The following is a 25,374-nucleotide window of genomic DNA, read 5'->3' as shown; positions in this document are numbered from 1 at the left end:
ATTCTGAACAGCAGATAAAATTTTACAATAGGGTAGTTTCCTTCATCAAAGAAACCGAAAGGCATTGATTGCGATTTGTTACCCACCATTACTGTATTCATAATATACAAATTATTTCGTTTTAGAAATACCGGTTTAGACGAATGGCCATGGTCCATTTTTATCCTCATTTGAAAAGGGCCAGATTGGCGCCCATGCGATGCCACTCCACGTGACGTCACAGGGACCTAGTTTCTATAGGAGAAGATAGGAGTTATACATCGTCTAAGATTACCAATGCATGCATGAGGCACAGAGCAGAATAATCACCTATCAAAACTGGCTAAGGTCGGAAAGTTTTCTTCGTTTGATAAGGTATTAATAAACCTTTTTTAAGCCAAGCGCTGCCAGCCAGCAAGGTACTCAGCTACCCTCTAGCATCCTGCGTCCTATCAGCGCTCAGAGCCTCGATCAAGGTCACCTCACAAGACGGGAGGGGGAACCAGAAATACGTCACACGGAGAGATTTCCTTACCCGTCGCGTTTTCGCGCGCTTGAAATTTTTCACTTTTCATTTAATCGCGAAAAATAGATATCGCCATTTAAAAATCTAAAAGCGTGAAATACGTACTCCAGGAGTAATAATCTTCCGATATAGGCATTAAAAAAAAAAATAATAAACCACCCTATTTTAGACATTTAAGAAGTTTAACAATGAAGAAGAAATGAATATTTAACTTGAAGTTAAAAATAATTAAATAATAAAACTTTTTGGTAAATTTTGGGCAGGGGCTATGACCCCCAAAAACACCCTGAATCCGTCGTTGCTTTAAGTTAGGCTAATCTTCTCTCTGGCGGGCAGTAATTTAAAAAGGATAAGTGGGCGAAGGCAGACTTCAGAAGTGAGAGGGACGATAACTCGTTTTCAGAGCACTGAACAGTCACCCTCCACTTCACTTACACCGCCTTCGGCCTGCGCATTGGCTGTCATTCGTGAAATATGGTCTCACCACGGTGCGAAATGGACAGGAGAAAGATACTGGCATGCGTCTCTTTGCGAGGCATAAGGCTCTCAACGGAGACTAAAAACCCACGCTGTGAATTATCAGGCAGGTCACAGCAACATAAAAAAGTTTCCAATCCATCTTCCTCCATGGTACGACCAGCTTTTTAGATAAAAACCCTTAAGGAAATAAAGGTTTTTATGGAAGCAAATACGCTTTATCCATTGTATCCTCGCCCAGCAAGACCAACAAATCTCGTTTTTTCTGCGTACATAGAAAGCATTTACACTTAAGAATTTTACGAAATAGAAAGCAGTGTAGGTATATACTTGTAGATGAACACGCTGCAAATCAGTGAAATTAACAGTACAGTTAAATAAAATATTGTTAAAGTGTTCATAAAAAACATACGAATAGAACTCTAATTTAGTTGACAATTTAAGGAATCGATTACAATTGCTTGGTACTGAAATGGTAACCGGAGTAAATTAATGTCTCAGTTCAGTACTCAGCACACCACAAAACAGTAACCAATTTTCTTCCTCTGAATAAATTACAACTTAAAATAAATTACAAATTAAAACTGGAATAAATTTATTACGGTCATTAGCTTAAAAATAAACACCTCATGACATTAAGCCTTGAGTGCAACGAATAAATCTTCAAAATAGAGCAAATTACCACATTTGTGTCATAAACATGATCGGAATCCGATAATTAACAACGTATTTCTTTCCCATTCTTTTCTCCACTTGCCTATCCCCAGACATTCCTTTATCAAACGTTTCCTATACAACCGCCTCTCCTAACGTCTTCACTATCAGATAATGTCGATCCTTTCCTGCTCTCATCTAACCTTGCTATATCCTACATGTATGTTACCTAAAAACTAAGCTTTTATCCCCTTTCATATCTTCGTTGAATATTTGTATTTACGTTATCTTGTCCCCTATGTTTTGTTTTTTATACCTGACACATCTTACTGATACCCATGGCGGCAATGCTGTATGTGATCAACTGTAAAATAATACACCTGGCAAAATGCTATGGAATCTATAGAATAGATGTTTAGCTCAAAATAACGCTGGTGAAGCCCTCGAAGTCCCCAGAGATCGTACTTTCCGCAGTCTAACCACATTCACAAAGCTGGCGACTTAAATGTGAGTCATTAATCGGCTAATTTTTACGTTACAAGTTGAAAAATCAACCGAAATATCTTCCACAACAAGATCACTATTCGCATTCTGCTCATACTCATGCATTGCTTGTCGGTGCCTCAATATCGCCCTTACATAATAAACCAACACTTAGGATTTTAATTCCACTTAATTTGGAGTGCGGTAAAGTGGCATCATAAGAAAATAGATAGCAATTCTGATTTCACCTTGAGTGGCTATACCCAAAAATATTCTAACTGTGAATCTTTCAGTGTAACTGTGCAGCGGCTTTACTTGTGAAACTTAAGTTATGTTCACTCTCTTTTCCTATATTTTTCAAATTACAGTTACCACCCTTGAGGCACAAATGCATCTACAAGGTGCTAATTGACTATTTTGCAATTAAAATTTCATAGGACATATATCATAGAAATATTTTAAAACCATATTCCTTTTTTAGTTTTGTTAATTTGATTACAATTACATTGTTTTTCTTTAACGTATCTTTACTGAGTATTACTCATGTATCAGAAAATATCTGGAAGACATTTGTTGTCATCTTTTATTACATCAATGATATTTAAATGTTTAAATTGGTTAAGCGCTGGAGACCACGACTTGCTCAATGAATACTTACATACATTTACACGCAAAAAAAAACAGAATTGATAAAACGAAACTGCTGGATCAAATGAAATAAAATAGTCTGCTATCTCCGAGGCAATGACGAAAGAGAACGTGATGCGATCTTCATTCAATGTCAAAATCGAGGTAAACAAGAATAATTTTTTTTATTGTCATCATCCTTATTCTTATATCATCATTATTAAATATATCATAAAAAACCCTAGGGTGGGCAGTATCAGAACACACAATAAAGAATAGAAACTCACACTCACAAAATAACTAAATTTTCGGTGGCATTACCACCTTCCTCGGAGTTAGGTAAAAGACTCGCCGGAGAGAGTGAAGTGGGCGGACAAAGTGAGGGATGAGGAGGTGCTGGAAAGAGTTGGGGAGGAAAGAACTTTACTGAAGACTGTAGTGAAGAGAAAAGGGAAATGGCTAGAGCATATTATACGGAGGAAAGGGATTTTGAATGCAGCATTCGAAGTAATAGTGGAAGAAGAAAAGAGAAGATGAAGAAAAAGGCTGAGGATGACGGACGCGGTGAGGATAGGAAGAAGCTACTGGGAAACTAAAGAGTAGGCCTTGGACAGCACGAGGTGGAGACCAGGGGCGCAGCTAGGACTTAGGGCTGGGGGGTGAGGTTTAGGAGCAACTAATACCGGGGTGTGTGGGGGTATGGTATGCCCACCAGGATAAGCGGTAGGTGCGAGATTAATAAATTGCGGAATTTTAAGATAAATGGTTCAAAATGGTGAGTTTTACGGCTTTCTGAGGGGTATTTCATTAATCCTTACGCTATTCTATTAGTAATATCAATCCAATCAAGTAAAATGGATTAAAATTAAAAATTTCTCTGAGCTCTGCGGGGGTTCCCCCAAAATCCTCGCTGCACCACTGGCGCCACAAGACGACTTTGGTGTTTGGCACCTGCCAGTGAAAGTCAGAAAACGCGCTAATGATGATCCTTATTCAGGGTGCTGATTGCGAGGAATGAGCTTAGGGTATGAGTGTACTTAGTAGAAGAAAAAAGTTGTAGTTCAGAAACAAAACTTGACCATGATATAGAGTAAAGTCTACTGCAAGATTAGTGGAGCCTAAGAAAATAAACATTTTTCCATCACACCGCGGGGAATTGACTTTCCATGCGTGTGGTTCTTCGATTGCTTCAACATCCTGGGGAAAACTCTTTACAAAAGAACCTCGATGAAACTAATATCACCGCAAACTTCCCCACAACTCCCTCCAAAAACAAGGGCATTAAAAAAATTATTAAAATTTGCACTTAGTCTGGGTTAGCGATTGGATCCTCGCGCGTGGCTTCCTCGTTGGCCCCGACAAGCAGACAGTTTTATTTTCCTCCTCTTTTTTCCTCCATATAATGCCACATTAAGGATATCCCCCCGTATGTTTGCAGTGGACAGATCCGTCGAGCGAAGCGATGGCCGAGACCCGAAGGACATACGTGTTTTTAATACGTGTAGCTTGTCCCAGGGCGGATTTCCTGTCTAGTTATGGAGCACGAACCGGACATTGTTGACCTCTCCCCGCCTTTTCCCCAGGGCTTTGGGGAAGGATGTTGATTTTATCCGCGTGTTGTCAAGCGCATATTCATGGGGCGAAATAGTTCGGTAATGCTAGATCACTCGATCTGAAAGTGGTTAGTTTAAAATAAAAACACGCAAGTATGTTTATTAAAAATTGTCAAAAGAGTTCACGAACAGAATTCTAAAAGCAGTAAAAAATTCTGCCCTTCGATAATGATTAAATGAAAGATCACATTCTTTTTTTTTTATATATCGTCAGTATTATAAAAGTGAAGAATGAAGTCATATTCAATTTATATCTTCAAAATACTAAGTCACGTTTTCTTGCTTCAAATAACGTCTAAAAACTACGCTCTGTCATACATGTGTAGTGAATTAAAGCTTTGGAAATGTAAGCTTCTATGGGCAAAATTTATGCTTGCATTTTACCCCAGGGCCAAATTTTTTGAATTTCCGTGAATAATCAGTATTATAGCGCTATCAAATCGTGTGCACACAGCTTTAAAAAACCGCTCGCATAAGGCATTTGCCCGCTAAGAGACTCCATACATTCAATTTGTGTGAAACTAAATTTTTCTATTGTGCCCTCAAAATTTTATTAGAAAATATCAGACCACACCATTGGAGTTATTCACTTGGAATTCCACCTAAATTATTCAAGCAATCTTTCGGCCATCCAGTCAGTATCAATTTGGCAAATTCAATTTAATTATTGTATAATAAACTCCCTAAACTGTATGTCTGTCTGAAAAAAATGTCAGTTAACTCTTCTTTTTTTCGCATTAAATTATCATAAGTGCACTACTTATATTTTTAATTGAATTTCTACACGTATGCCTAAAGTAATGCGGTAATATATGTGTGAAAAAATCTATGAAAGCATTTCATCGAAGAAATGGCAGTTTTGCAGATTATTGTTGCTTGCGAGATCAAAGACTCTACGTTTCTCATTGGCTGGTTAATTATAACGGCAGTGGTAAAGAGAAATAACGCATCATATGAGAAGATTTTTGCACGGTCAATACAGTATGAAATAGAAATACACATGAATAATAATATCACGACGAAATTATTAGCGCAAAAACAAAAACTCCCTATTCTCACGCACAAACGCAACGAATTACACAAACATTTGAGGAACGAGATTCTCCACATAACTACCGAAAATCCTCTGCTAGTGAAACTTCAAACTGTTTTTCATAATAGAGATCATCTAGACTACTAAAAAAAAGTTCTTAGTCCTGCTTATAATCATAGTAATTTAATAATAACTTATCGACCGTGTATTAACCTTTTCTAGCCCAGATCTGCTTCTGGGAGAAATTACATTTGACGATTTCTCATTCTAAAAATATTTATACTCAATCATAATTATTGTGGCTGATACATAAATCGCTATTCAGTTTTTCAGCACAAAAGAGCAAGTCGTCTAAATATTTCATGAATATAGCTGAAAATGTATAAATTCTTATATTACTTAGTAGCAAAATTGGGTTATATTGGGTTAATAAAGATACCTCACCACTTAAGAAAAACATAGTTCGAAGGGCATGAAAAAATCGCTAGCGGCGTATCCTATCACCCGAAAGTGCTAGTAAAGTAATAAAATCTCGCACAGGAAAAATTCATTTTCCGTGACCGCGATTCGACCCCGGATCTCCTGAATCTGCTCGTATAACCAAACTTTAAATACTAAGGCATCTTTTTTCACTTGCGGAGTTCTGTTGCATTTATAGGGTATAAACATCTTGTCCTCCAGCAAAACTCCGCGGGGGGAGATACCTTGATAGTTCAAGAGACAGAATACTCGGCGCGGAATAGGGAGATCCGGGTTTGAATACCGATCGAGGTAAATGATTTTTCTCCGTGGAATTTTCGCTCTTTAAGGCCTGGTAACACGGTACATTAAACCGGGCCACTGTGTGAATGCATGAAAGATTTTGGTGGAACGGAAGTTATGCAAATGCATCAACCGAATTAGACCAGTTTCTGTTTTCTGATAATACGTTCGCACAAGTTGGGTGGTTACACGGTGCATTTTCGTGTTCATTCACGCGTTCATACATTTCAGAAATTAACTCGTACGTGTTAATGTATCGTGTAACCACACCTTTACTCAAATTTAAATATCTTAACGTAAACAACATTCAGTCTCGGATACCCGAGCTTCCAAAATAAGTTAAAATTTTCCCTATCCACGTACTTTAACAAACGAGTTACAGCGCATTACCACATCGTAAAATAATTACAAAATAAATATTTAAACCCTCATCATGTTTATTCATTCATTTAATTCGTATAAAATCTCAGCATCTATTACTCTGACACCCCCTGCGATGTTCCCATACATAAGCTAACTAGCAAATATCAAAATTTTGATGAAGGGGTGGCGTGTACTTGTATGGTTTCGCTAAGCGGAAACCTCCTCCCTCAGGAGAAACGAACATGGCACCATCGATTTTTTTACTAAGTCTGCCCTAAGACCCTCGGACGAACCGACTCCAAATCCCCAAACTCCTTCCTGCCCTAAACAGCATGAGATAGGGGTCTGGAATTTTGCTTCATTTAAGAAATATCCAATCGTTATTTAAGTATACCAGGACTATCCACAGTGATAACTTAACGGAGTTACCTGCAATTCATGAATTACACGAAGCCACGCTAGCTTAACTAGCCAAACCACTCGACTGGAAATTGGGATCCGGGTTCGAATCCCGACCAAGGCGAATGATTTTTTCAGTGGATTTCTCGCAAAATGCAATCGTTATCTTATCTTGCAGTCACGAAAAATATTTACTATCTTAGATAATTTTAACACAAGTATGGGCGGAGTTTTGAAGGTTGCAGAGGGAGCCTACACCCCCAGCTTAAATGGTATTTTTCCGAAAAATGTTCAAAAACTGGGTGGTTACACGGTGTGTCCCCAAGTCCCAAAAATGAAGTTTTCAACACCATAAATCCAAACGTTTTATTGTGGAGGACCACCGGGCCCCTCATTGCCCTCGGGTGTTTTACATACACCCCGAAATCTCCGGTAAACACCCTCCATTTCTAAATCCTGGTTGCGCCACTGAGCTCGAATACCTTTTATTATTTAACATCATTTACCTATGTATGTACCTTTTATTATTTCACACTTTTGTGACCATGAATGTCATTTCCATTTATCACATTATCTCTATCGCAATTAATGATTCTATCACATGGTTCCCACAATGTAAATACAGAGTGAAGAAAAACTGTGTCACGAAATTTTAACCTTGGATAGCTGATGCCAGCAGGAACCAAAATTACTTCTGATGTTTCGGTCAAAAACGCACCTTTTTTTAGCTACAATTAACTAATTTACAGCATTTATTTGCTTATAGCTCAAAAGGTAGTAAGGTGACGCGCCGTAATTTGATTTTTTAAATGATTTTATGATGGAATAACGAACATTATCCCCAGTTTTTTTGCCTGGATCACATGCATATTTTGGCAGACACATGTTATCTATGGTTAGAGAAACTTCTATAAGAGCCTGCGCGAAAATTCAGATTTTCAAATGTAATTTCCAGAAAATATAGCACGGAAAAGATAGTTTTGGTCTTCCATCGAAGACGTGCAGTTAAAAGATTGAACTTTGAAATTTTCATTAAATTGAAACATACTTCGTTTCTCGCCCCAAAACCCCAAAGTGCATTGCTCTGAAAAAAGTTTGTTCCGAATTTTTTTCTGAAACTGCCAGAGTTTTCTCTGATTCCTAGATTTTTCTGCTACCTGTGAGCATTTCTGTTTTTTTTTAACCTTAAAATTTAGTAGTATATCAGTCAAATCATAAACTAACTTAAGAGAAAAACCAATTTTTAAGTAGAATCATTTTGAAATAAAACAAAATTTCAGTCAAAAGTAAGAAAAAACTTTTTCAAAAGAAATGATTATATTTAGTAACGGGTTACGCTATTCAATTTGAAAACGTGAGAATAATAGTAAAGAATACCAAACCTCCATTTCTTTTCAGGAAAACTTTCAATTTTCCCTCGGTTTTCTCTGATTTCCTAGGGGTTTTTATCCCTGTGGAGTTTTCCCTGATATTCAGAATTATGGAAACTCTGTCTGAAATGACGACTAACGTTCTTTTCAAACAGGAGGAGGAATCTTGGATACGACCTCGCGTATTGTTTACGGGGTCAGCATCTTGATCTCATGCATCTTCATCGTGGCCACGCTCGTCGCATACGCCATCTTGCCCTCGCTGAGAAACCTGCACGGCGTCACGCTCGTGTCGCACGCGATCTGTCTACTGGCGGCCTTCCTCGCCCTTGCCATCGCCAAATTCACCGAAGAAGCACTCCAGTTGAGCCTCGGGTGCAAGGTGCTCGGTACGTACAAAGTGTTTACCAGGGTGATTTTTTGAGTGTGGTGCCTGGAGTCCGCAAACTTCCAGCTTTTCGGGGTTTCCGAGGCGTCTTATTCTTTTCCAGTCACAACCGGAGGTAAAATTTCGAAGGTGTAATAAATATACCGAAAATTTGACCAAAATTGCAATTAACCCTCCGGAACTCGCGCTGAGCCTGCTAGGCTCACATTGTTGATATTTTCTAAATAGTTCTTGACCAATTCTCAATAATGCGCTTAGATTTTTTCTACCTTTTTCTTACTCTTTTGGTTACGTTTTACATGCGCAGAATATCCCGATCAACCTATCATAAGGGTGGAATATGGTACTTTGCTTCGTATGCACGCGGTCTGAGCCCCTCAAGCTCTACGCGCATGCTTGCAGAATAATGCTCATTGCTAATTTTGCCCTCTTTTCATCCTAATACCAACACTGTGTAGTGGTTTTACGAGTCAATAAATCAATAACAACTAATGATCATCTATTTTATATTACACTCGATATGAAGTAATAATTACATATTTTATCAGACTTGAATGGACTTGATTTTCATGAAATGGACCATTTCAGCATTATTAGTTTGATTTAAACAAATAAGAGAGGAAAAATAATCGACTTTCATAGGCGAGGACCTCAAAAAGAATATAGAGCCTGACAGGCTCAGCGCGAGTACTCGCGTTCCAAAAAGGGGCGCGAGTCCTGCAGGGTTAAAAATTTTTAATACCTACACTTCAAGACACTAATTTAATATTAAATTCTAGCAGACCACCCGACGTTGCTCGGAAACTGTAGTGTTACTGGGAAAGAAGAAACTGCTACTGGGAAAGGTAGAAACTGTTCTGGAAACTGTGACTGGGAAAGGTAGTAGCCAGAGAAGTGGGACCAGGGCTGGAAAAAATACATGCCGAGGAGTATTTGAAACAGAAAATACAAAATTTCGCTCTAAATGTATTATAAATGGAAATTATACCATAAGAAAGGATACTATAAATATGTTGTCACCCACCGCGCATTTAAATGGGTTTACGAAAGAAGCCACTCGTGTCGCAGACGGACAAATTGATCCGAGTTTCACGGGGAAATTAGGTACAATTACGGGTATTAGCAAAGCATTTGTGCACATGATGATGTGATCTATCAAATTCATTTCTCTTCAATGCTATTTCTCGCAATGACAAACATTGTTCTGAAAAATATTGAAAAAAATTGGATCTATTTGCCAAGTGGATAGCATAGAGGAGGCCCAATTCCATCCCATAGAAGACTGATTTATGTTGCATCGGTCACATTTTAATCGGTTTTCAAAAATGTCCGCGGCGCGGTGATGAGTGCAATGCGATCCACTTAATTCCAATATTTTGCAGTAAACTGTTTGTAATAGTGAGGAATAACATTAAAAATTAATGAATTTGATAGATTAAAATCATCATCTATGTAAGCACTAAGCTTATAGGAAGGGCCAGGTTCGTAGAAGACAGAATGATATGACAAGTCTGGTTCCACACGTTTAATTGTCACTAGCACAGATACAAACTCCCCCTCCGAGATACAGCGTAAGACTCCCCAGTCTATTCCCTCCAAGAGGCTTCCTCCCGTGTCGCGTCCGTCTCGTCACCCTCTCAGCGTCCTCCTATTGGCCGGAAAGAGGCCGCATGATTTTGCACATCATACGCCTTCCCACGCCAAGATACTGCAACGTGTTACGGCATAAAGTGTTGGAGGAATACGCGGAGACCAATTCCCACGCGAGAGCCAGTTGCAAGTTGTTAATCGGAGTAAGGTGTCAGAGTCATGCACGAGGATGGATCCCACGCGAGAGGTTGCAACGTGTTATGTGTTTCAGATACTGGACCCATCACTCGTACGTGACTCTGCGATTCTTCCATTACACCGAGAGCGGAACCGAGCTGGCACGAGACGGCGAGCGACTTCCTTACATCTACAAAATTTCGGTTAACGCCCCTAATTATACCTTATTATCACGTGAAACTCGGATCACTTTTTCCGTCGGCAACACGAGTGACTTTTGTAAACCCATTTAAATTCGCGGTTTGTGAAAACACATTTAGAGGCCGACTTAAGGATCCTCTTTTGAAATATTCATGCTATTTGCTCTCATCAACACGTCGCAAACATTTTTGAAAACCCATTGAAATGCGACCGAAGTAGCAACAGAAATCAGCCTTCTACGGGATGGAATTGGGCCTCCTCCATGCAGTCCCCTAGTCATCACTCATCGTGAGACCACATCCCAATACCATTTGGCAAAAGGCGCAGTAAATTCCCAAATAGGGTAGTTTCCTTCATCAAAGAAAACGAAAGGCATTGATTGCGATTCGTTACCCACCATTAGTGCATTCATAATATACAAATTATTTGGTTTTAGAAATACCGGTTTAGACGAATGGCAATGGTCAATTTTATCCTCATTTGAAAAAGGCCAGATTGGCGCCCATGCGATGCCACTCCACGTGACGTCACAGGGACCTAGTTTCTATACGAATAGATAGGAGTTTTACGTCATCTGAGATTACCAATGCATGCATGAGGCACAGAGCTCAGGGAAACAGGTCTTAATAATCACCTATTAAAACTGGCTAAGGTCGGAAGGTTTCCTTCGTTTGATAAGGCATTAATAATCCTTATTTAAGCCAAGCGCTACCAACTAGCGGGGTACTCTGCTACCTGCTAGCATCCTGCATCGTATCAGCGCTCAAGTCTCGCCCCAAGGTCACCTCACTCTGCGGCAGCGGGAACCAGAACGACGTCACAGAGTTTTCCCGGCATTCATACTTAGCCGTCGCGTTTTCGTGCGCTTGAAAATTTTCACTTTTCATATAATCGCGAAAAATAGATATCGTCATTTAAAAATTTAAAAGCGTGAAATACGTACTCCAGGAGTAATAATCTTTCGATTTAGGCAATAAAAAAATAAGAAACCACCCTATTGTCGAGGAACGCTTAAAAAAAAATCTTCTGGGGAGACCCTAATGTAGGACCTTCCGTCCTCAAAGTTTCTCAGATCTAATTACTCTCAACCAGACGAGCGGCTTCAAAAACAGTATCAGGATAACATCTCTCATTCATCCCAGAGATCTTAATCACTCCTCCGCACAATCCATATTCCAGTCCCCAAGCTTACCCCCCACCGCCAACTGTTGAGATCATTGAGTTGTAATTTCAGCTTGAACTAAAGTCCTTGAAGAAAAATGAGACCAACAAAAAAACCCACATAGTCACAGCAAATGTGACGGCAGTCGGGATGCCCATCAACACCCAGGCTCACTATGGGCCAACCTTATGCCTAACTTTATGTGAACAGTAATGACGTTACTGGGCAAAATATTCGCTCCAACATCAATAGATTTTCACGAGGGCTTTGCTGTGAATCACTATCGCCACGCGCCTAATTAGTCGCGCATTACCTGCGAACCCGAAACAACAAGCTGAAAATCATGCCACGCGTACCCCATATCCACGATCAACTGTTTATATCATTGAGTCGTAATACCGGTATAAACTTAATTCCTTCAAGTAAAATGTTATCAATAAATACCCACGAGGTCACAGCATGATCTAAAAACATGCCATGAATGGGCTCCTCGGGTGAAACTATGAATGCTGACGTCATAGGTTTAAGAGCATAGGGACATCTGCATCGATGTTTAAGTGTGCACAGGGGAATATATATTTATGTCGGTATTGAGCTTGTGTATATGGGCGAAGTTCATGCCGTGTAACAAACTCAGAGGAAGCCTAACATGAGTGCGCAGCGTCTCGGCTTGAGGCCAAGATGTCATAAATCACGTGATTCCCTACCCACCTCCTCCATTGTCAGTGGCAAAGAAACTCATTTGTTGATATTTTCCGATTTGGTTTGCTTTGCCACAGTGAGTAAAGAGCAGCTGTTTGTGGCGGGGAGTAAATATAATGTTCTTATTCACAGTACAATTATAAAATAAAGAAACGTATTCAAAATTGGGAGCTTAAATTTGTATTCGAGACGTTTTTCAATTTTTCAATTGTTTGACTGTTTCTAGTGCGGAATAAGCAAAAAAATCACTTGAAGACAGTGAATTAAGAGCAATAAACGACGAACGTCAATAGCGAATAATCCTTTTGCGAATTTTTCTTGCCATCACGTGACAAAAAGCCCTATCATATTGGTTTCCTTTTGCGTGCGACGTCGACCGTATTCTTCCGATAGTGCGACTCAATGGTTGTGACGATACCCGCAGCACGTAGCCAATTATATTCCTTCCATCGCGCTTCTTCGAGCGTCAGCACTTTCTCGTAATGGAAGGAAAAGCCCACGCAGAAGCTATCTGAAGAACTTGTGAGCCCATTTGATGAAAGCGATAATATTCTCATTCCCATGAGGGATGACTCTCATTTTCTTGAATGCAACGGTTATAACGCAGGGAGCTTTACGTGCTTGTGATAGTGCCAACGCCGAAAATGAGACTCAAGGATAGCAATATTTATCCACAGTCATGAGTTTTAAAATAGGAGATATTCCCGTCAGCCATTAGATGATACGTCACTCACCGCTCACTACCTATGGATCCTAAGAGTCAAACATGCGCAAGTTTAAAAATTCAGAGGAAGTGCTCACAAGAGCGCCCAGGGGCTAAAATCAGGGGGTAACATTGAAACCGCCAACCTCAACTTAATTATGGAAATCTGAACAATAAAGCGAATCAAATACTAGCAAGCATTATTTTTTTAATTATCATACCTCTCCATCTTCGTGAGTGTTAAAGTAAATGGAAATAAAATTTCCAATCGAATAAACAACATGTAAACAAATTCTAGCGTCGAATCAACCAATCAGCGATATGGTTTAATCCATTTTCAATCGTGATCGTACACAAGGGAAACGAAAATCGCTTTTTCTTCTACTACTCCGAGGTCGTCATAAAATGCGAGTGAGTGCTTAAATAGCTTTTACTCAGTAGAGTAGTCATAGGAAGTTCATGTTACAAAACCCTTCTAATGACCCAGTATTCAAAAATGTTTTTCGATAGAGATCTTGAGATAAAATCAAGATAAATAACGAAGTACTCAACAAAATAATTGAAAAAGCTAGATTCAGTCATCAGTTAATAAATTTTATCGAAAATTATAGCATAGAATTGTCTATACTTTTTTCCTTTTTCAGATTTGTCTTTACAGAAAGTTAATTCATTTTAGGATGGTAATCAGAGGGGGGAGTGATAGACACTGATAGGAACTAATGCGATAGGTTGTCAGTGCGAGTAGCTGATTCCGAGTGCTTGGCAGCGCCACGGAATTTATTGTGTTCGAAAATTTTCATCCCGGTGATGGTATGAGACCTAGTGGTACATCGTGGCAATGAAAAATTTAAAGTAACATATTCAGATCGCGTTGCAATAATTTTCACTCAAAATCAACAAAAAATGAAAAACTATCTGAATAATTCCGATCAGTATCAAGCATCAACCTAAGGAGACGAGGAAGGCTGTTAAGCCAGAGGATGACAAAAGAGCCCCGAGTTACGTCACCCAGCATGAGACCTGGGTCCCATCGAGGTGTGCATGATTGAAAACGGAACGAGCTTAACGACGCCGCACGGACTCAAAACATCGTGAACGCTGCGGAAGAGAGACCCCACGTGAATAATGGAGATGGGCTGCAAGTCGTTCTTCTCGGAGTTCTCTTTTACGGAAGATTTCCGTTGGAGGGATTTAGCCGGAAACTTTTCAATTAGAAATTCAATTCGCGACGAGCTTGTCGTAAGTGATGCCTTTGGCACGAATTTACTGGAAATAGCGCGAAACATCAAATTCACCACGAAAAAAATGGGAGTGGAAATAAGAGGAAAGTTCCAAATCTTTCGTTTAGATTTATTCGAAATCTTTTCGACACGTCATTAACAATCAACTTTTCATACATCCTTTAACCAATAAATGCTGCATCAACTCCGAGAGCAGCCAAAAGAACTCATGACAGTCGCTGTTAGGGCGCCATCCGCGAAAAGATGGGACAAAATCGTAGGCAATGGTGAAGGGAAGCTCGGCTATCATGATCATATGTATACCTCCAAACTTCCATCACCATAAAACATAAGTCAACACCCCTTAGATTGGTTTTACGCAGCTCTACATTCCTCTCTCCCATCAAATAGTCTTTTCATGGCGACGTATTTCTTCTCTTTTACATCTTTGATAGCATGTCTTTTGTAATTCATTAGGGGCCGTCTTTTGCCCTCCTTCCCGTCCACCTGTCTTTCGACGATGGTTTTCATCATGCTCCACAATGAGGCCAACTAAGTCTTTCCGTCTTCTCATTAAGGTTTTTAGAAGACTTCTCTTTTCCCCCGAATCTTCTTAGCACTTCCAAATAACTTATTCGGCCGGTCCATGCTTCATTATTCTTCCGTAGCACCACATTTCGAATGGTTTTGTACAGCTGAAGTTAAAGTCTTCTCTCCTGCATTTTTGATTATATGGAATTTCATCAATTCCGGGATCCTTATTCTTATGCAGGTATCTTTGTGCGTCAAATTCCGATCACATTATACTGGCTTCAATGTCATCCTTTTGTACTTCAATTTTCACCTCTATAGTTTTTAGGTTTCATTTCTTCCGCTGTATAACTCTTCCAGGCATTCTTCATATTGTCTTCCTTTTCATTCAAAAAATATCTATTTTATATTTCATGATATTGCTTCTTGCACTCCGGTGGTAAAAGCGATTCCTCACTATTCAACAGGCCGCTTCTACTTTCCCTTGTAGGAGGTTATTTTGCACACCCTAGTAAAGGTTCATCATCCACACTTCTCAAGCTTTCCCCGCCTTGCGTCAAATCTCGTTCCTTATCCTCTTGTAGTAAGACTGTCCTTCCTCAGTTTTCGAATTCTTAAATGTACTTCCTCCATTCTTATATGAGTTCTAGGACTTAATCTGTGAACCATGGCTTTTTCTTAACAACTTTCCTTCTCCCGATAGCTTCTGTTGCGGCCTCCCGATGCCCACTTTTTAATATTTTTCCAACTCTTCCCCACTAATATCTCAGTCAGATTAATTCTAATTTGCTCTCCACCACTCTTTAAAATACACGTAGATGTTATGGCCCCCATAGTTTCTCTTCTTGATAAGTGTTCCTCACAGATTTATTTTATTTCAGATGGCATTTCATCATGACTAGCTTATGTTATTTTATATGAACCCATAATGCAATTAGGCTTCGGAACATTCCACCGAAGAGACTTGCGAAAACACATTCGAAGAGCGCCGCGTCAGTGTGATCTGGCTTCGATCTTTTCAAACGGAAGAGAAAAAAAGAGTAACCCCTTGAAACGGCCCGGTTGGTAATGAGAAATCGTCGAGCTCCGTGAATTGGACCAATCAGTGCAAACTAATGTACCCCTGCAGAACCACAAGTGAAATTAGTGTATGATACATTAAATGGTGGCTTATTTTTCCTGGATGCCCCAGGTGGAAATGAGATCACACTCCGCATACCACTGCTTTTGACCACTGTTCGTGCGAGATTGGACATTGCGGTAGCACATGCTTCTTCTGGAATAGCGGCCATATTGTTAGGAGGATGCCGTGCGGCTCATTCAGCACTAAAGTTGCCGTTAAACCTACAGAATTCTGAGCAAGTGACAAGTAACATTGCGAAACAATCTGCTATGGGTAAATTTTAGTAGCATCTAAAATCATCATACGAGACGAATGCACGATGGTGCACAAATGCGCTCTGGAAGCACGTGACCGGACATAAAACGATCTATGCAATGGCTCGAGATGCTCTGTAGGCGCAATGGTTTTACTGTCCGCCAAACACTGCCACACATTCCAAGATCGACAACTGCCGATGATATTTGCCAATCATGAAATCTGTGGCACCATGTTAAGAAACTTCAACTGACAACAAACATGAGAGTTGTATTGCTGAACGATCCATCAACTGAAGATTACTCAAAGCAATTCTTGGCTATCAATAACGGCCGTGTTACTGTGCACGAATCGAGCATATTGATTTATTTCCTAGGAAGTTTTGCTATTTCGTTTCATCGAAAGATGAGCTCATCAACATTTTTCCCCAACATGATTGATAACCACAAAAATCACAAGTGGTTGAGCAGGCGAGCAATTTTGGCGGCTGAGAACAAAAATGTGGATGGTTTAAACTTCGTAATGCAAAATCAAATCGTTGGTACCCTGAATTCACTCAAATATATTAACTGTGTAACAAACAAAGACGAATTCACCAACTATCCATTTGAATTTTTAAATACCTTGGATGTGCCCGGCTAACCACTACACAATTTACAGCTGAAGGTTGGCTCGGTGTCCACGATGCTTCGAAAACTAAACCAACCAAAACTATGCAATTGAACGCGAGTGGTGAAAAGACTGATAATTAATGTGATCCATGACACTGTACTCAAAGGAAAACACATTCGAAGAGGAAGTTCTCATTCCGAGGATTCCCATGATCCCAGCCAACATGCCCTTTGAATTTAAACGAATACAATTTCTAATTCATGTTGCCTTCGCAAGGGCGATTAACACATCACGAGGCCAATCGTTGAGTGTGTGTGCGGTTTGAATGTAGAAAACCCCTGTTTTTCTCATGGTCAAATACATGAGGCAATTGTGGCGTGTTCACGTGTTGGTTTACCATACGCTTTGTATGTTCTTGCGCTTGATAACAAAACAAAATATGATGTATATCAGAAGTTGCTCGACTCAAGACCCGAAAGTATAGATAGATTGAATAAAGAAGATGCCTTTCTGATAAGCCATTGTAATTCTCATTCTTTTAGTTTTATTGAGTTCTTTCTTATATTATTATAACAAGTCCAATATGATAAAAAGCTGTTCAGACGTTCTTGATTCATAAATGTTGTAACTAAAGTGTTCATTGTTTGTTAGGTGGCAGGAATTTCGCCGGGTCATCGAGTACTTTGATAATAATATTCGAATTCAAGAGGCGGGAAACGATGTTTACTGTCTGTGTTCCTCCATAATAGAATGCGTCAGAAGTGCATTACTCAGTTTTCTTCAAGCTACCAAAAACAAACTGAAAATGACAAGCGAAGAATGATACTAGTACGCCTCGTCCTCGTCCCGGCTATTAAAAATTAAGACTTCTGCGCTGCATAACGGAATAAGTAGGCACACGGAATGACCGTGAACTTGGCACCATACCAAATTTAGCGTAATCTACACCCTAGTGCTTTCGCCGCTCCATTCAGCTATCTTATTTAGCATCTGCCGCGGCGCTCTTTGAATTGCGGAAGCAAAAAGAAATAACGAGTACAAAGCAGTCTTTCACGCAAAGTAATCCACTGAAAACAAATCTTCTCGCCAAAATCGAGACTATTGTAGGCCGATTCAACGTTTACTGACCAGGGATGAGCGGTGGTGTACATATACATATATTTCAACTAAGTAAATTTCAGCGGCTATCTATGAGAGGAATTGGAATAAAAAAAACACCAAAATTACTATATTTCATTTCACATCATTCTTTCAAATCAATTTTTTTAACTGTCGCCCCAGAGCCATATCTAGCGATTCGATCGATGGATTTTTCTTCCTCATGGGCAAATCCACTAGAATCGCTGTAACATTAATTGCTTATGCTTGGTTCCGCTTATAGTAGGGCCCTCTTCGCTTCTATAGCGTTGGGGTGTTTTTCCCTCGTCCCGTTCCTTCCGTCCCTTTCCCTTCCCAGAGGCGTCGACGGGCTCCTATCGCGGCGGCGCCTCTTTCCTTTTTCCTTCCTCTCCAGCCCCTCCCCGGGTGATCGGGCGTATAAGCCACTGGCTTGGTTCCCGGCCCCGGTGCGTTGTATCCTTCGAAGGGTTCACCTAGAACCCTCAAACTCTTTGTCGCCCCAGAGACAGACATAAATTGCCGCACATACATGATATAATCGAACGCTTGTTAATTTACTTTCTCCGGGATATAATCGTGAAAAATATGACGGTATGCGGGTTGGTATTTTATGGAATTTCCTTGAATATTTTTATTACACTTATTTTATGATGACAACTACCATATATTGTATTTAATCCCTCAAAAAATGATAAAATTAACATTAAAAATGTTAGCTATAGTAACACTGACATTCACATTGGGATTTTTATTGCTCCTACACAATTATATCATTTTATATAAAATAGAAATTAACGAATAATTAAAATATTAGCCATATTATCGGAATCGGGATCTCTCAGGAATTATAAAGCACAATTATTTTAAAACGTCTGCACCAGTAATTCTACATCGTTCAACTACCTACTTTTTCACGCGAAAAATCTCCCAATTTATTTTATGATAACGCCTTTTTGCTGTTGTAGAGGATATTTCTTGAAATGAAGCATCCCGAAAACGTTCTTAAAATCTAAAATTAATAATAGATACCGTTATTGACACTAAATACAATTAAAAAAACTCCGTAAAATTGGACCATTTTTATAACTCATTTTAACCAGCTTAAGTCAAAAGCGAAAATCCTCCATCTAATTACCCTTGAGATCAAAGTGGTACTTGATGGGCAAGAAATGACAAAGGGATCATCATCATCATCATCATCATCATCATCAGTGATTACTGTCCTTAGACAGGTTTCCACTGGACTTCTCTCCATCTTTCTCTATCCTGAGCATCCTCCTTTAGGTCTTTGTATTTTCTTCCTCTTCTTATATCATCCAACATTCCCATCCTCCTTCTTCCTCTTCCTCTCTTTCCTTCTATCTTCCCTTCTATTATTCTCCGTTCCAAACAATTCCTTCTTAATATATGCCCTAACCAACTTGCCTTCCTCTTATGAATCATATGTATTAATTTTCTTTCCTCGCCTATTCTTCTTAGAACTTCCTCATTCTTCACTCTGTCAGTCCACTTCACTTTCAACATTCGTCTCCATACCCACATTTCAAAACTTTCTAAATATCTCTCCTCCTTCTTTTTAACAGTCCATGATTCACATCCGTACAACACTACACTCCACACAAAACATTTCATAAACCTCTTCCTCATCTCTATTGGAATACTTTTTGCTGTTACCAATGCTTTTACCTTTCCATACGCTCCTTTACCTATTGATATCCTTCTTCTTATTTCCTCAGTACAACTTCCATTCCATCTTACCAGACTTCCCAAATATTGGAAAGTCTGTACTTGCTGTATGATATTTCCTCAACAAAGGGATACCAACAACAAAAGGATAAATACCATAGCGACGTCAATCTCAATGAACAGCCAGCGTCGCGCAGACGTGTTTCTGAGTTTACATCAACGTCTCCAGCGATCTCCAAAAGGGCGCTTAGAAGGCCAATTGAGGTTTTCCAACCGGGCACCACTCTAGTTCCATCACGAGGACCAGACGCAGTGTGTGAGAAACGATTCCTTCCCGCCGACCCCACTCGCACAACCACGTCCAACTTCAGGCGTCGTGTTTGTTTGGACAGCTTTAAAACGAGGTCGGAATCACTTCCAAACAAACAGTCGACTGAGCGAAAGCGCATCTCCAAGATACGCCCGCACAACGTGGCTCACGAAATGCTTCTATGTATGGGGGCAAACTACATCAGCGGAAAGCATAACACTCGAAAAGTAATAGCAGATATTGGTCCTCAACTTTTGAATGAAAACTCAATGAAGCACTCCATTTAGAGTGTAAGTACAAATCACAGGATATAAAATAGCATTTTTTTTAGCTTTCCGATTCCACCAACTCGTGGAAACAGTAGAGAAAAATCTCAAAACATCTACTAGCATTTACAATTGTTTTAGATTGAAAAATGAATTGATGCACACTGTTTACTTGCGTTATTTAAAAAAACAATATTTGCTACCATTACGTATTAAATTTCTAATCTAGCCATTACAAGAGGTGGAAAACCTTCAAACATACAGCTATTTTGTGTTAATTATAAGTTTTTACGGTAATTATAGAATTTAAAGAATCAAAAAATCGAAAACTAAAATGAAGGTAAATAAATTTTTGTGAACAACCTAGCCTAAAGAGATCTAAGTGTTTCGGCTATTTTTGAGTTTTTAAATTAGCAAAACGTAGCTCAACAAAATTTCTTTTAGGATTCACAAGAAATTCGACTACATAAAAATTTCAGTAATTTTTTGTTCATTATGTTTTATTCCCATCAAAATATATCGAAATCCTTCATGTAACTCATGTTCTCTGTTGATTACTGAGTATATCCAGCAACATTGAATGAAAATAGGACGAAATTTTCGGTATATAGTCTGAGAGAGCCGAGGTACCTGAGGGGGCTTCTACAAGGCTCGAGCAAAGTCGGTGAGGCTGGCTCTGCTTGATCGGGCGAGAGAACTTTAAATATTTTGCATGGTTGTAACCAGGGGTGGATTCAGCATTAAATTTGCTGGGGGGGGGGGTCATGACCAAGGTCCGGGGATTATGAAATACCCCCTGGAAGAGAGGGACGTTCTTCCGTGTAAAATGCTTTAAAACACCCATTTGTTTGCGCATTTTGGAGCCTAAAATTTCACTTTTATTTTTAAATGCAGGTGAAATTGAAAATTTTCATGCATTTAAGGATACAAAAACTATTAAACTAAAAATATCAAAAAATGTTGGGGCTGTTATGATCCCTGTGACCCCCCCTAAATCCACCACTGGTTGCTACTCCGATCACTGCCATTGAGAACACAGCAAGATACCAAAGGGAAACATACGAAGACTCCTCTAGCGGGAGTTGACGCAGACATCCCTTGCGATGGAAGCATTTATGGGGATTTTTTCTGGGCAAAGCCTCGAGAGATGATTCGTAAACATGAATCGTAGTTTTTCTTCCCACTTCTTTTCCGAGAGGAAGTCAAGACTATTTTACGGTTCTCAGTGAAAAAATATACCAACGGTTTTATCGCTCTTAAATCCATAACCGCCGATCTCTTCGTCTCCCGTAAAACAAAAAGAATCATCTCACCGCCAAAATCTCTACAATCCACCCACTTAAGTTTCACGAAGTCCTCTCGGAATACAATGTTCCAGAGGATATTAATAATTTGATAAAACATGGTACTTTGAACTTGAAAAAGTTCAAGGATTTTTATGTAATTCGCCGGATAATGCGGACTATTACGTGAAACCGGTGGTGTAGAATACAATTTATGAGTTTTGTTTTAGAAAGCATAAGGATTTTGATGCAATTCGCCTGATGATGTGGACTCTTCCATTAAACAGGTCGTATACAGTAAAAATTACTGTGAAATTTTAACAAATTTATAATTTCTTCGCTCCAATGAAACTTGAGCCTGACTCCATCGGGTTGATAATACAGTTATCTTAAAACCATTTCTCACCATTTGAATTTCCAAACCGAACGGTCGATTCAATAAACACAAATCAAAACACACACTCAGTGCGACTACGATTTAAATGCATTCATAAGGTTAAGAATTGCATTTCGAATGCAAGTAAACATATCGAAGTCAGTACCTTTGCAAGTTCAGCATTAATCCCAATGTTGCAAACAGAGTTATTCCACCAAGTACTTCGTCAGAAAATCCTAATTAAAATGTTCAGTTTATTTTTAATAGATCTTCGGCGAGCGTTCTCTCCTGGAAATCGTTTGTTGATCGATTTATCATCGGCCATTTATCGAGGCCTATTTAAATGCATTTTAAGGGCATGCAACTTTGGAATTTTGTTCTAAGGTCATTTGAACGAATTTTCAATCGGAATAATCTAATACTGAGGCCTTTTACGTAAATTTAAGCACTTCTAAGACCACTATTTTCACATACTAATTTAGAGCATTTTTCATGCGAAATTCATGGAGGCCGGCCATATTAGGAGGTCCCGGTTTGGCTTCAGCTGATCCCGTGCGCGGCGTACAGTGATAATAATTCCATTGTATTGAGTTGAGCATCAATAAGCCACCATCGTAACCCTTATAAGCACTGATACGTGTTATAACTTCTCTAGAAATGAAAAACATATACTAGAACAATAAATAATTTCACAAAAGGGAACAATCGCGCCCGACAAGAAAATAGGCACTGCGTTATAACTTGAAATAGTCTCTCACCTTAAGCATCAGCGTTCACTGATGAGGCGAAGACACAGAATCTTATTCATCACAGTCATTCAGATTAATCTTATCATCAGATTATCCTTCATCGGGTAAACAGGTAAATTCACTCACATCCATAAACACTAATGACCAGCACTAATCACATCACAAATGAGCCAAGAGGGAGACAACAGTAGTCACGAAAGGCATCGATGGCAATCACTGGGGAGTTGAACATGATTTAGCGCCTGCAATGAATAAATTCGGTGAGGGCTCGTTGAGGGGAGCATACATTCTTGAAACGAAGTGAGCCTTAGATTAACCTGAAAACAAAATATAATTATAAAGATCCTTTACTAATAGGCATTCAGTCGGGAATACTATTTTTCTGCCCGATAGAAACGATGAGATATATACATGGTTGAACGGAGAGGCATACGATTTCTTTTTCCACGGACAATAATCGGTAATAATAAAAATTAGGCTATTTTTGAAACACACTCAGTTCATATTTTAAATATAATATAATGTTCTCCCATACGGATTATTGGGTGACCAACGAAAAATATGAAACAATAATACTTAACTATTTTTTATTGGGTGGAATCTTTTTATTCTTCTTTCCTTACGTTATTTCTTAATTATACTCAACAGTGACAATTACAAATTCCGTATTTGCCATAAAAAACATTCTCAATAATTAATGCTAAATTTTATTATACCAAAAAATAATAAAATATAAACTTTCATGCATAAAAAATCAATTCCTTTTAATCATCTTCCTCTCCGTGAATAAAACCAAATGTGAAAACAGACTTTTCTACGATTTAGGAAGATGATAATCAAAAGCAAATTTCTTAAGTCACAATCTCATGATGGAAAAATGCGAAATGAAAATTGACGACGGTCCTATAGGAATGAAAATTAAAAATTCTCTTGTAAAAAATTAAGAAGTTAAATTCTCTTAATTAAGGTGAAATATACACCCATGCTTCAATCAATGAATTATAATCAATTATTTTATGTCTCGTAACCCATAATAACCCCATGTTGCTTCTAAGTGACTTAAAAAGTATTCATTTTCAGCTTTTTTCTGGATATATTTAAACTACGTGTTCTTTTGTAGTGTAAAGTTTAATGGCGAAATATGTAGCTGCCACAATAATTATGATTGAATAAAAAAATTTCAAATTTTTAGAACGAAAATTCTTGAAATTTAAGTTCTCCCAGAAGCAGCTCCCAGGGCTAGAAAGGGTTAAAAACATAACCTCAAAAATAACCTTGCGGGAATTATTTTTTTTAGGCAAATGTGTCTTCAGGAATGTATGTTAAGTCATAATAACTCAAAATCATTCGAAATTCCAGAAAAAGAAATTAAAACTTCCTTCGCACGTTCCGAAATACTATGAATGAATCAGAAAGATATTATATCGCATGAGGGAGTTGCATCTGAACAGAGCTATCTCGCCATTCCCAACCAATTAGCCTAAAATTTTCCCCAGAATTCAGGGAATCAAGTTCTTTAGCAACCAATTTCACTTTTATAATCAAGTTAGACAATATACCTCTGGAAACTGTACCTGTACTGAACCTGTACTGTGGTACCAAGCGGTACCGCAAGAACTGTTATCTGAAGTTAACTGAAGTTATTTGAGGCTGGTGCATAAGATGACCATAAAATTGTCCGTAACTTCTAAAAACTGCACGCTAATGGACAAAAAAATCCTTCAAAATAGGGTAGTTTCCTTCATCAAAGAAAACGAAAGGCATTGATTGCGATTCGTTACCCACCATTAGTGTATTCATAATACACAAATTATTTGGTTTTTGAAATACCGGTTTAGACGAATGGCCATGGTCCATTTTTATCCTCATTTGAAAAGGGCCAGATTGGCGCCCATACGATGCCACTCCATGTGACGTCACAGGGACCTAGTTTCTACACGAGAGGATAGGAGTTATACATCGTCTGAGGTTACCAATGCATGCATGAGGCACAGAGCTCAGGGAAACATTTCTTAATAATCACCTATTAAAACTGGCTAAGGTCGGAAAGTTTTCTTCGTTTGATAAGGTATTAATAAACCTTTTTTAAGCTAAGCGCTACCATTCAGCAAGGTACTCAGCTACCCGCTGGCATCCTGCGTCCTATCAGCGCTCAGAGCCTCGATCAAGGTCACCTCACAAGGCAGGAGGGGGAACCATAAATGCGTTCCTACTTACGCGTCGCGTTTTTGCGCGCTTGAAATTTTTCACTTTTAATTTAATCGCGAAAAATAGATATCGTCATTTAAAAATCTAAAAGCGTGAAATACGTACTCCAGGAGTAATAATCTTCCGATTTAGGTAATAAAAAAATAATAGGAAACCACCCTATTGAAATAACTCACTCATTCACAATTTCACACATGCAGGGTTGTAGTGACGGAGAAATCGATTTCGATTGAAATTGTAAATCGAATTTTAATAGTGAAAGATCTAGGAAACCGAGATCGGGCTAAGATCTCCGAGCGAAGATTCGATCCAAATTCGATTTTATAACTTCAAGTAGGACCATTTTTAAAATCTCATTAAAGTCACCACGGTCCTATGGTAACGTCATCCGTCCCATGTCTTTTTCTATAAGGCCGGTAAAATTTGA

The 25,374-nt window shown here is 38.9% G+C and overlaps 1 protein-coding gene across 2 annotated transcripts in view; it reads left to right on the top strand.

Moving 5' to 3' along the window:
* LOC124168176 (probable G-protein coupled receptor Mth-like 2) overlaps positions 1-25,374 on the top strand; it is a 98,894-nt gene that overhangs the window by 59,478 nt on the left and 14,042 nt on the right. For both annotated transcript variants that reach the window (XM_046546300.1, XM_046546301.1), the window contains one exon: positions 8,442-8,675. In XM_046546300.1, the coding sequence (XP_046402256.1) occupies positions 8,442-8,675 (234 nt within the window). The remainder of the gene's footprint in view (positions 1-8,441; positions 8,676-25,374) is intronic.

Source organism: Ischnura elegans, chromosome 11, assembly GCF_921293095.1.
Source record: "Ischnura elegans chromosome 11, ioIscEleg1.1, whole genome shotgun sequence".
NCBI classification, from domain to species: domain Eukaryota; kingdom Metazoa; phylum Arthropoda; class Insecta; order Odonata; family Coenagrionidae; genus Ischnura; species Ischnura elegans.
Note: the sequence above shows the minus strand (reverse complement) of the source record. Positions and strands in the feature narration are given on the sequence as shown.